The 13,909-nt window shown below is 42.6% G+C and overlaps 1 protein-coding gene across 3 annotated transcripts in view; it reads left to right on the top strand.

The window, feature by feature from the left end:
• LOC116431605 (spondin-1) overlaps nt 1-13,909 on the top strand; it is a 279,700-nt gene that overhangs the window by 253,482 nt on the left and 12,309 nt on the right. For all 3 annotated transcript variants that reach the window (XM_031987281.2, XM_031987280.2, XM_076373028.1), the window contains one exon: nt 11,605-11,777. In XM_031987281.2, the coding sequence (XP_031843141.1) occupies nt 11,605-11,777 (173 nt within the window). The remainder of the gene's footprint in view (nt 1-11,604; nt 11,778-13,909) is intronic.

Genomic DNA, 13,909 nt, shown 5'->3' with positions numbered 1-13,909 from the left:
GTGGGTTTTCCCGAGTATGTTTGAGAATTTGTTGGAGGTGAGAGTAAGAAGAATGCTTTGGGAGAGAATGATTTTTAACCCTTTGCACTCGAGAGGTGACTCTCAGTCACCACCTGATTTGATGAAGTATTAGACAATGTAAAAAAGCTTTGTTTCTCAATTTACTTGTGATTTCTCTTTGGGTTAATTTCAAAAAATATCATCTTCGTCTAGTTAGATAATGTTGAGTATTTTTAACGAAATACTTCCGAGTGCAAAGGGTTAAGTGCGGATGGCGAGAGATTTGGGAGAGATTTGGGATCTACGAGCTATATCGTTTCCATTTATTTGTATTTTCTTCAATTATCTATTCCTATGTTTTTAAAATAAAATACATTTAAATTCCATTAATACCACAGTACCGATAGATGCACTCTTAAAGTTTCTATAGAGTTCCTAAAAATCAATGTAACTGCTGGATAGTGTTAGTGTTAATTATTTCGTAGCAATCGTTGCGTTAGATTGTTATCTACTTACATTATAGCGGTCCTGCAGTAATTCAGAAGCTTCAAAATATTTTCTATTTCGAGAAGGCGTAGATCCGCGATATTCTTTTAATTTCCGACAACCGAATGCCGCGTATTCAACCCGGAAAAATAATGTTCCGCCAATTAACTGTGCTGATAGGTTTCTGTTCGTGTTTCCCCGGAATTCCGAAAACCGGAAGGCAGCAGAGTGGATGAGCGGCAGAAATTTTCCAAGGGGAAATCCGTTTTCCATTTTTGCAACCGAAAAATAGGGAATCGGATTAAAAAAGAGCTCCGTCGGCGGATGGGGAATCTTATTAGGTGCACGCATGGGAAATTTTCGAGTCAATTATATAGGGCTCGGCCGGTATCAGCGCACCGTGTATTCTATCCGCGTTTCCGGTCGCAGGCTCGCACAATGTCCACGTTTTCCGGCTTTGCTGCCGGTTGAATACTCTATAATACGCTTTCACCGGTATATTCTGTTTTTCCTTTTTTTTTTCGTTTTGTTTCTTCGTCCGTTTTATCGAGTTTCCCTTTTAGTCATCCCTTACAACAAGCCGGGCTCGCCGCGCGAGTACCTTTGCCCGACCCCATTCGGTTTTGTTAATAGTATTTCATCCGATTTATTCGCGATTTAAAATCTCGTTATTAAAATATTATATCAGCTTCGTAATGAACAAAGCAGAGATCGGTATTAAATCGCACCGCGCGGAAAGTAATAATGAATATTCGACGCACAATATCGAATTCAAAAATCTCCGACAAAACGAGAGCGTGCCTTCAATCTCGGTAATTACAATTTTAATAACATTGCACGGACGCGTATTGAAGAGACGAAGAACGAGTACTTCGTCTTCCTATTGTGCTGCGTTAATTAAACGGAATATAGGGCTACCTAAAAAGTCCTTTATTCTATAATGCACCGTTTATATTATAATGCGCTAACAGCCATTCCGAATAGAATCGGCCGCGAATAGTTCGACGAAGTTTAATTTCATATAGCGAAATTGTTCGTCGAACTTCGTTCGAGAATGCTACGAAACTTTTCGACCAACCCAATATGTTTTCATAGTTTTAAAATTACCTCATTCTTAATAAAGTATAATATCTAAAGTCGTCGAATAATAAATTACTTTAATCTAGAAAGAATCTACCGACTCTAAACTCGTTTAAGAATACGGATAAATGTTTTCATAGTTGTGCTATCGAAGTTACTTTATTATTGATAAAGTATAATATCGGAACTAATAGGAAAATAAATTATTTCAATTTAGAAAGAATCTACCGACCCTAAACTCGTTCAAGAATTTTGTACTATTTTCTAATGTCACCATGTTCTCTGTGTAATTAATTAAATGACAATCTTTCGAGCTGCGTTTATTTGTGGTCAGATTTTTGACGAACATTTCCGCAACACTCGACGTTTCATGCGCAGCCACCTAACGTACAAGCTCCACGCGAGCCGGGGATGTATCGAGGGCCGCGTGGGCGTGTCTATTACGAGTTTCCGGCGGAAGAACCGACCGTCCGGGACACGATGTAAAACAAACGGACATTTCACCCGCAAAATCACGTCCGCGCAAATGCGACGCGGCCTCGAGAATCGCCGTGGCCAGGCTGTGTGCGCGACACATACGTGTGTGCACAGGGTGTCCTTATTTAACACTAGTTTCACGGAACCCATCGAACCGACGGATATTGAATATTTTAAAAATTATTTAGTAGCTTACGTCGACTTTGATTCGTGCAATTATGTGAATACACGTTGCAATACTCTAGTTCCGAAGTTACAATTTTTGGGACCTATATAAACGAACTCATAGTATTCTAGAACCAAAGAATAAAGTGTTGAACGTAGATCTAGTATTAATTTCGACTGGAATTTAGTGATTATCAGTGATCACGCACCATAGATCATCTATAAAATCTCTATAATTCGAAATTTTCTCGCCTCCCCTTGAAATTCGACTGATAAAAACTGACTGTACCCAAGTACCTAATCAGCACTTCATATCTCATTAATTACACTGTGTAACATCAAGCTATATTCTAAATCGAATCAATCCACTCTCGCCTATCAACATTAAAACTACCGAGCAACTAAATTGACTTGTTGAAATTCCTCTATAAAAACTCCAAGAATGCATCTATCGAGACTTTAATCGATTTGCAATTCAGTTCGCACATTATGGAATGAATTTCCTTAATACTTTCCCAGAGAGACATCTATTATCTTTTTAATAATTGCGAGGGGAAGATATCAAGGTTGTTCTATACTGCAACTATATCTATCTTCCATCTCGTATATTTATCTATCATATTCATTATCCACTTCTATTGCCACCATTCAATTTGTATTCTACTCAGAGGAACAGCTACGTAGCAACAAATGTTGCATTTATTATCCTCAATAATTACAAAAAGGTAACATTAGTAACAGCTCGTTTAACCCATTGGCGTACTATTTACTGTCGTTACTAAGCTCGTGTAATATTTCACTATCGACAGTTTGTAAGAAATACGACAAAATTTTCCATTCTACTTCAGGTGGAAATTTCATTTGAAGATAATACATTGATAATAGCAAAATAGTTGTTTCCTTTGATCCGTGGGTAACGAACAACATTGATTCTTGTTAAATTAGTTTAGAAATCTTCATCGCGAGTCTCACTCGTCATTGTACAAGGGGTTAATTACGCCCGGTAGTTTCAGCGTTAACAGCCGTTCTTCCAGTTTTCCCGTCTCTCAAGAATATTTCCCCGGCGAGGTCAAAATCGGACACCCTGTGTGCGTATATCGTGCACGGCGGAAGTGCATCCGCTCGGACGAGTCCTGCAGGAAGGGGGGAATGGGAGAATTTCAGTGTCCGTCGTCGGTTTCGCAAATACTGCCGGTGCCGGTCGAGATCTCCCTGATCCAAAACGGCGATCGTAGAACTTTACGGGGTCATCCGGCCGTGAAAGCCTAAAGTGGTGCGCACTGGGTGCAAGGCAAGGGTCCAGAGGCTGCTTTCACCGGTCTCCCGTCGAAGAAAGGGGCGCCGCGACCGACTCGGAGGCCCTTTTCAACTCAGGCCTCAAGATACACCGAGCGGACCAGTGAAGCTGCAATTCACGACCGGAAGACTCTCGATGGACCGCGGCTCGGGCTAATTAAAGGGAACGCCCCTCGAACCCCTACGAAGTTTTCGACTTCGGAAGAAACTTCGATCCTTGTTCGAAAGAAACTCGACTATCGATTCGCGACTGCGGCCGGGAACTCGAGATTGTCCTGTTCTATGATATATTTCGTAATTATGATGTACAATAATTAGGGAAACATTTGTATGCCTATTTTATGCCTACTCGGTGTAACGATTCATAATGGAATAGTAGTATTTAATTAATATTCTAAGAAACTAATTTGTCGAATTCGGTTTGAAATTTTCAAGAGCTTGATAGGATATTGTAGGTCATATGAAACTCATGGAAATAATAATTAGATGTATACTCCTTGAATTCCAGATGCACTCTCCGCGTATATGTTACTTTATATCTGAGAAACTCATTCAAGATACTATAAAGATCACGGACTGAATTACCCTTTGCGGACGTCGACATTTCGCCGAGATGAAAGGTTCATATTTGGAAGACTAAGTCGCAGATAATTGATTTAATTACTCGAACAGCAGGAGATCAGCGTAGTTTCCCTTTCTTCTGTTAATTAAGCAAATGATATATCATTTACCTCCACCTGTTGAAGGTTTTCTGTTCCACAGAATCTTCGTCCACAAGGGGAAATAAATCTCCTGTATTCTTAACCTCACTCTCGAAAATTTTGATCTCACCTTGATCCTAATGACTACAAATAAACACCAGAAAATAAGAAAACCAATCCCTCTATATAACTGAATTCTATGTCGCAACGTTTAATACACAATAAACCCGCCACAACCAATACTCCATCCACCCTAAGAATGAATACCTACAATCATACCGAGTAATTTCCAAAAATCCTCCCTGGATATTCAAGAAAATACCGCTCCGGTCCTCGAAGCCGGCAGCGAACTGCGGAAACGTTCGAAAAAGCTACGTTCGAGCGTGTCCAGGGCGAAGGGTCGATCTACACGGCCAAAAACTAATCGCCGTGGATTTATGCGAGTTGTTGCGAGTTCGAGGGTAAATACACGGGTGTTTCAGGGGGTAGTCGTACAGCGCCCGGAGCCAGGCCACGATCCATTGGGTCCGGCCGCGAGTTTCCGGCCGCGTGTATATTCTCGCGTAGATTAGGTTTCGCGCGACACGGAGCGCTAATGAACGAGGAGGTGTCGTTTGCACGGGGGCCGGGGGCTGGGGAGAAAATTTTCAAATTTGTGTTTACGCCCCGGGGCTAACCGACCCCCTCTCGAATGTCCCCAGCGCACACACGCACGCACACACGCGCGCGCGCGCGCATACCCCCGAGCGCAGCCGACGGCCGCCAGCCAACGTTTGCCGGCGTTCCGCGCAAATGAACGCGTAAATACACCCGGCCGTAAATACAGGCGAGATTTATTCTCCGGCGGCCGCTACCCCTTCGATTCTTCCTGCACGAGCCACCCCGTCCCGCGCATCGAATGTTTTGGGACGGGCGCTGTAACCGAGTCTCATTTACGTCGGGCTCTTTTATTACCGGATCCGGTTTTTTCCTTGGATAATGGAACGTCGGGGTGAAATTGAGAACGGGGGTGAGTGGATTCTTTGGATTAACCCTCTGCGATAGGCTACTGATCTTGGGGGAGTACTGTTTTGTTAATAATTAACTATTTGCACTCTGTAGACTGCGATATTGCACTAGTTGTGATGTTAAATTGTTTTCATTTATATTTCTTTGGATAATGGAACGTCGGGGTGAAATTGAGAACGAGGTGAGTGAGTGAGTTTTGTTAATATTTAACGCCTTGAACTCTGTAGGCTGTAATATTGCACTAGTTATACTGTTAAATTGTTTCAATGGGTCTTAAAGGAAGTATCCTAAGTTTATTAGGTTCTCCAGGCATTCAAAGTTTGTACTGAGAAGAGAAATAGAAGATCTAAGGAATATTATAATATTGTTCATTTTTGGGGTATTATCAAAATTGGTTGGAATTGATATAATGAATTGTATTTATTAATATTCTTTTGGTAGTAATCTTTTAAGTTAGATTTCTTGTGATAGATACGTTTTGATATTCGTACTTCTTAATTAATCTCCTGAATTTATATCGGCGATGGGATGCCCGACTCAAAGAGCCAGTCTCAAAAGTGTCCACGGACCTGTACTCGTGTTTCCGGCGGTCTCGCAGGCGTATGGCGAAGAATCGCGAAGTACCCGTGGGGAAAGAAAAGCGTGTGCGTCCTATGGAAATGAGTGAAGGCACGGCTACGGTGGGAAATACAGAAAGCTCATGGAGAAAAGACACGGAAGCAAGGTTGCGGGTGACATTGCAACGTAGAAACTCGGATACAGGGTGTCCCACGTCGCAACAGTCAACGGTAGCTTATTCTACAACTAACACCAAATCAAAAAGAAAGAATAAAATTTTCTCCTTCAACGCTTCGTTTCCAAGATAATCAAATTCAAAGACTCTAGCTCGATATCCTCGAGCAGTAGAACTGGCAGGTCATGCTCAGACACTGAGTACCAACTCGACTACTTTTGAAACCTCATTATCTTTTAAACGAAGCGTCAAACGAAAAAATGTTATTCTTTCTTATTTATTCAATTCCCTATATAGAACCATCTCCCGTTGGTCATATTAAAAAAAATGTCGAATCGAATTCTCTAGAAGACAAGATGTCGTGTAAGAAAATTTGATTCTTTCGTTTTATTTCTACGTGTAGGATAATGATCTGTATATCGCCGGTTGTGGATCACCCTGTATGCAGCTGGGTAATTTTCTCGGTCACGTAGAGTCTGGGTGTGTTTTGGTTGGTAATATCAACCCCAGCGCGCAGCCGGCCGCGAATCCCATTCACGACACAGTTCCCCCTCGCAACTAGCCCCGGGCTTTTTGTCTCGGTCGCGTCGGTGACTTCCGGCGTGGCACGAAGAAAAGTGGACCCCGCAACGGTGCCGCCGGTGTCCGGTTTCGCGAGTTCTGGACACCCAGTGCATGTCCCGGGCCGAATCAAATTTCACGTCGCGAAATTTATGCGACCCTACGTGTGTAAACACACGGCCGGCCGTGCTCGTTGCTGAGAACGAAGCGTTTCTGGAAATGGCCGGCAACGGGACGCATTTCTGTATCCCGTGCCACGGGTTGAATTTAATCTTAGGTCATTTACAAAATCTATGACATTATTTCATGGAAAGTGTATATCTCTCGTTTCTATGTTATTCCTGCCGCGCCAAAGGGGCTTCGATAAATTTATTATTATTACCGGTATCGCTGCAGTTCGAAACACGATCGTTACGGTAGAACGTTTAACACTGGATTTACGGAACGAGTCGGTTTAACTCGTTTTGAATTTTATAAGCATTATTTGGTGAATGGATCGACCTTTATACACCCCTTGACGTACAACGACGAGCGAGACTCGTGATGAAGATTTCTCGATCAATTTAACAATCAACGTTGCTTACTACCCATGGATCAAACAACTATTTTGCTATTGTTAATTTGTCTTCAAATGAAATTTCCACTTTAAGTAGAACGGAAAATTTTGTTGCGTTGCTTCCAAATTGTCGATGGTAAAATCTTACACGAACTTAGCAGCGAAAGTAAATAGTACAGCAAATATGTATTAATTGTCTACCCTTAAACCTCTAATCTCTAACATCTAAACGAACGAATAACAATTTTTCTAAGAACAATAGAACTGTACAGTAGTCAGTAAATCTAGTGTTAATCTTGATGTTTCTCCTGTAAATGTACAGAGTTCAGTAAAAAGAAAATTAGAGCGACATGAGACGAAGATTAGAAATAAAATGTTCCTTCTGTTTCCATTTTCCCAAAGGACCATCCCCTGATCAATCATCTAGTTAACCCCAATTGAAACTACAATCTTCCAAACTCAATCTAAAAGGAGAACTCACGTATGAAACGTCAATCGCGAGCTCACAATTCCCTCTTAACGAACGAATCAACGAAGGCCGGCTCCGCAACGCTCCCACGAGCGTTATTCTCAATTAATTAAACGCCAACGTCATCCTCGTCGACGACGCTAATTAGAGATTATTGCTAATCGAGCCGGCACCGCGTCGACACCTTAAAAAGGGAAGGAAACAAGCCGGTTCTTGCTGCGTCCTCGAGGCACGTACACGTTCGTCCATCAGTCTTCGTTCCGTTTCCCCGTCCATTACCTCGCGAGCGTACTCGTCGAGTTTCTCGCGATACCTCGAACCTCCTCGGCCGAGTTTTTCTCGCGTTCGAACGGCCTGGAGCCCGCGTAGCCGTCCGTGCGTGCCGTGGTACGCGCAAAGCCCCCGATATAATCGATTGGAAACCATAATTGGAAGCTGCCACCGTACGTGAAACAATTAATTAGACTTTAATTAGCGCACGGCCCAGTTTCAAAGCGGCTGTCGGTTGGTAGGAACAACCGTGACTGTACTCCCGTTACCGCCCGAAAACCCGCCGCGGAAGAGATCACGGGAGAGGCCTCGTACTTCCTATTTCATCCTTTCACTCGACGCTGACGGGAGAACCTATCGCCGTGTAATTATCCTGGCGGTCCTGTAAAATACGATACGGATAATTCGAGCGGGTGAAGTTCATTAGCGAGACCGACATTGTCAGACAGCGGTCGTTGAAGGATTTCCGAATGAAAATCGCTGGGAGATTAATGTTCCCGTCTTTGGATCTTCCCCGGTTGCTCGGCAGTCAGTCTGGGATCACGTTTTGCAACTTGTTTGCCACAGTCTGTTGTATTTTGCTGTCTGAGATATCGAACATTGAATTTCTAATTAGCAATACGAAAAGCGAAGTAATCGAAGTTAAAATTGAAGTCGGAGCTGAGGCTGAAGTTAAATTAAAATTGAAATTTTCATCGGGATTATAATGAAATTTGTAATTAGAAGAAAAATTTTAATCTAAATTATAATTAAATCTGTGATTAAAATGAAAATTAAGGTACTGAAATGCTTAACGGTTTCTACCGTTTCTGCCTCGCGTGACAGCTGTTGTTACTGCTTTTCGAGTTGCCGGTTCGGTCACGTTGATTGAAAAATTCTGTTGCATAATATGCAAAAGAATATTCATTGTTAAGGGAAGTCGGTAAAGAAAGCTTCAGCTAGGCGGATATGACGGATAGTTTTTATTCTACCGCGGCTTTTTGGGAAAAAGAAAAATGGTGCACGGGGGTAGATTGGATACGGGAGCGGCGCGAGTCTACTTTAATTTTGTAGAACCTATCGATCGCGGCTCGATCAATCGCGGACTGGAACCGATACGGAGTCGATACGCCTCCCTCGGGATCCTCCGTGTGGGAACTAATCACGAGGCCGGGAACTCGAGTGACATCGTGACGCGATCCGATTGTCGTTTGCGGGGAAATTTATTCCGCAACGCTGGCTAAACCCTTTTTGACCCGACGGGAAAAGGGAAAAAGGTTGGGGACGCCGACGATAAATCATTATGCACGCGTTAGGAATTTTGGTTCTCGCCCTTCCTTAGACTTGCGCCGTGGATTTTTGAAAAAATAATTTCGATCATTCGCAGCAAGAAGAAACCACTGAAAAGAAACTAAAAACCTGATAAAACGCTGGAAATAATTTTGTATATATTTCTTTTCCGAATTTTGGTTCTCGCCCTTTCTTAGACTTGCGCCGTGGATTTTTGAAACAATAATTTCGATCGTTCGCAGCAAGAAGAAATCACTGAAAAGAAACTAGAAAACTGATAAAACGCTAGAAATAATGTTGTATATATTTCTTTTTCCGAATTTTGGTTCTTGCCCTTTCTTAGATTTGCGCCGTGGATTTTTGAAAAAATAATTTCGATCATTCGCAGCAAGAAACTATTGAAAAGAAACTAGAAAACTGAAAAAACGCTAGAAATAATATTGCATATATTTCTTTTTAGCAGTTGCTTGTAAATAAATGAAAAACAATATTTTGGAAAATATTAAAACTAAGGTATAGAAATAAGGCAATTTGATAATTAAAAATTTCTTTTCTAGCTTCAGTGGCTTCAACAATATTCGATCCTACAGGATTTTCATTTAAAAACTGTTAGCTTGTCTTCATCCCTTCAACGAGGGTGATTACTAGTGAGAAAATACGCGTGTCATATATTCCGTAGTTTCACGTGAAAAATACGTGTTAAATATTTTCCTAGCTCTCCGTAAAATCCTACGTTCCCTTGTAAATATCAATACATCGTTTTCATCCCCTGATGAAGCCGGCTGCAACTTTATTTAACGAAAGTTTTAACGGTGAGAGCTGTGCACGGTAACTCGTAAATTCGCTGTTCGCGCGCTGTCATACACGTTCCCCTGTATTATGCATGAAATTGTGAATTCCACGTTAAAAGTGCAAAAAGTGTGGAAGCACGCCAACAATAATTGTAAAGTATCTGAAAATTGGATTGCAAATAATAACGAAACGTCAAAAACTGTTTGTACGAATGCTGAGTGGAAAATCTCTGGACGAACCTGAGTCACTGTGGATCTCGTATTTGGCTGTCTGACCACGCGCCGGTACATTCTACTGATTATTTATTTCACCGATTACTCACACGTTCGTTTATTCTAACGATTATTTATATTACGAATTATTTATTCTATTAGCATGTCTGACCACACGTAAATCTGCTCCACTTACTGTCCATACTACTGATTATTTATTCTACTGATTACTACTCCGTCCCACTGACATATTTTCTGAATTTTGTTCAAATAATAATACATTACCTCACTAATCTTAATCACTTTAATTAACCCCTTGTCTTACAATAACGTGTTAGACTCGTGTTTAACATTTTAAATATTTAACAACTATCAATATTACTCAATCCCTTCGAATAAAAATTAAATATTATTCTTCTACTATCAATTATCATACTATATCAAACACAGACATAGAGTATGCATTTTCCTCTGTTTTCAATAAATTACTGACAAAGTTGTATCGATCATATTGTTGTAAATAATAATAGGCTAGCCTTCGAACTAAAGGGACAGTCCCATTCCAAGGGATTTCGAGCGGCTCCACCGTCCGGAAATTATTAGTTCCGATAGAACTTCTATTCGACGATTATTCAGTTTATCGTAACCGGTTATATTAGCCGCCAGGGTGGCTGGATAATGTAGGTGCGCTTTGTTTCGCGCGAGAATGTACCAAGTTCGCCGCTGAGCTCACCTTCGGGCCGGCTATTGGACCCGGGCTACGTCGATACAAATTTCGAAAGCGATGATGTAGCAACTTCGCGCCGGAAGTTGAGGCAGTTGCGGGGCGACTGCTTTCTCGACGCTCCACGCGTCCCCGGGAACCGGCGCGAGTTTATTGTATAATCCACAGACGAATTCTTTAAAACAGATTACAACTCGTTCCACTTTGAACATTCAATTCCATTTTTCTCCTTTACGCAGGAAAGATTAAATACTTCCTCTCCGTGCGACCATTTAATCTTTAGCGAACGCACACGTGAATATCGTAGAATTCATTTTCCCAATTTCGTAAGAAAACGTAAAAACGAAAAGAATTTCGAGGGACGAGGACATTGTTCAACTTGCGGGTTGATAAATTGCTACGCTGTTGAGGTAAAATTCCCTTTGGTCCAGGGCAGTTACTGTGAAATAATCTACGAGGCCGGAAATTTGCATGAATAATAGATCGCATACTAAACGTCAAGCTTCCAACAGTTACAGGGATATAATGAGAAGGTTCCCTTAACTGTCGGGATGTAACCAATTCTGCTCGTAATAAATTCTTATCTGGCGCACGCGATGTAACCGCGGCGCATCTACATTCCGCGCGGACAATTCGCCGGCGTTTAACAAGAAAGAATCCCCCGGATCGAAACAAGGAAACAAGCTTCAGATAAGACAGACGATTCCGCTGTGTTCCGCGGGTCCCGCTTCCGAATTCGGCCCACGGATTCAATTTGTTTTATGATTCTTCTAATTGGATCTCGAAATTCCGTTTCTCGTTACAGTTGCGGGAGTACACGCTGACGGAAACGTATCACGAGGACGACGTCGAGGTGGAGTTCGTCAGCAACGACAATCTACTAGCGAACAGTGCGACCCCCAGGGGGATCGATCCGAACAGGGACCTGAACGAGGCGATAGCCGAAGAGCGGAAGGAAATGGACACTCAACGATACAGGTACGTTCCTCTCGCCTGTCTAGTAGCTTTCATCGTCCTCCCTCGAATCCTTCCTCGAGAAGCCCCCTGCGTAACGCGAGAGGGAAGAAAATATGAGCGAGCAGAAATGAAAAGTACACACAAAAACGAGAAAGAACGAAACATACGAATAAAAGAAGCAAGGAGAAAAGACACGATATAAACCGAAAAACCAAAACAGAACACGATAACCGTCCAAAAACTTCACCGACACCTAACCCCATTATCCGACCATGAACAAAAGCAAGCCCCAAAACTGTCTACGTCCACTCGCTCGGAAAACCAAGCGGAACGTTCACTCTGGCAAGGGAAAGCGCATAAAAACGCCCTAGTTCCAATGGGAGCGTCTAGTCGGCGTTCGATTCGCGCGAAGAACAATACCCGCGGAACGCCGTTCGAAAAATGGGTCGGCTGCCGGAAACGTTCGTTAGCCAGGGAAAGAGTATCCGGTGGTAGAAGAGAGACGGACCGTCATCGGACTCGGCACTAACGTCTGAGTGGTCGGAGAGAATGACGCGTTCAATGAACACGGTCGGCCGGCATAAAGGACACAGCAGCCCCCAGTGGCAGGCTTGAAACCGCGACGACAATGTCCGACGGGGAACGTATCGCGAATGGTAGCCCTGGAAATGGGCCGTCGTCGAGTGCGCCGCAGCCCTGAAAAGATAGCCTCCTTCTGGCATTTCGAGAGGAGCCTCAGTCGAGGTCTATCCGGCGTTTGCTTTCCCCTTTGCTGCCGCCGTTCTCGCTCCGCTTTCGCCTGTCTCTCTCCTCTTCCTCGTTTTCTCTTCATATCGTTATCGCATCCCTTCCCCGCGACGCCGTCTTGCCCTATTTCTCTCTTCTACTTTTACCATCGAGCTGATGCAAGTTCGTCTTCTTCCTCGTTGGACCGTCAAGCTCGCTGTTTTGTATATGTAAATGAGAATCGCTGGGTGAGTATAATTACGGGTGAGATGCATCGATTTTGTTTAGCTTGTGGAATTTATATTATTGAATTGTGGTGTGAATCTTGCGGAGCTCTGCGCGAATGGTTCTTGCATTCACTTTTGTAAATACTTCTCGTTTTTGCTGGTGATGTTTATGATGTAACTGTGGTTTTTAGAAAGTGAGTAGAAGTATTTGAAAAGTTCGCCTGAGTGTTGCGAATCATTGCAAAAATACAGCTGAAAAGCTCCGAGCGATCGCGCTCCTTTCGTTTCGGTGTAGAAACTGAATGACACTTTTCTGTTTTTACATTGAAAAAAACTGTAAACCGCGCGATCGTTCCGTTTTAGAAACAGAATTACGCTTTTATATTTTCACGAATAATATATTGTAAGCGCGATCGTTTTCTCATTCCTAAGCAGATAATTGAAAAATAGAGATAGATAATTAGAAGGAAAAGAAATGAATGAATTTAATGTAAGTCTACGAACCGATAGGTTGCCACTTTTAGACAGTGAGAGAAGGTGTCTTGACGAGACGGGAATATCGAATTAGTTTTTGCGAGTCGGTTTTATTCATTTTTGGTAGATGATTCGTAAACTTGCTTTATAATTAGGCGGATGGTATCGGTTATTTACGGAAAATTAGTTCTTATGGATGGTACCGGGCGAATTGGCACGTAATTGTTGGGGTAATTATGCAACTGTCGGGTCATTGGATTACTATATTTAAATTGTAATGATTGGACTGCGGATGTCGCGACGTTGCCGCTGAACGTGTTAATTGATTCATTAATCCAGCTCGAAATATTGCCGCCGAGCTCTTGGCGTTTTTCCAAACGGCGAGTGGTTTCGTCGGGAAATATTTTCGCTCGTATAGAAAATTGAAAATTCTTTCAATTTTCCGTAGCATCGGAGTTTTTCCGTCGCAATTGACTATTCCTAGAGTGCGATTGATTTCCGCCGGCCCTTCGAATTTTTCGTTCGAGCGAAAACAAGCGTTGCTCGAGAAAAATCGTGGATTTCACGCGTGGGAAGTCGGTTTTTCGGGGAAATTTCGGAAATCTCGCTTGCGTTTAATTAGTCCGTCAACGACCGGCGAGAAAATTGAAAGGGAGACGCTGGTTCGATTTCGATCCCCGTGTATCGACGCGCGAATCCGGAAACGCCGTTACGTTCCCCGAAAAC

The sequence above is a fragment of the Nomia melanderi genome, chromosome 13 (assembly GCF_051020985.1).
Source record: "Nomia melanderi isolate GNS246 chromosome 13, iyNomMela1, whole genome shotgun sequence".
Lineage (NCBI taxonomy): Eukaryota > Metazoa > Arthropoda > Insecta > Hymenoptera > Halictidae > Nomia > Nomia melanderi.
This window is presented reverse-complemented; position numbering and strand designations above follow the sequence as displayed.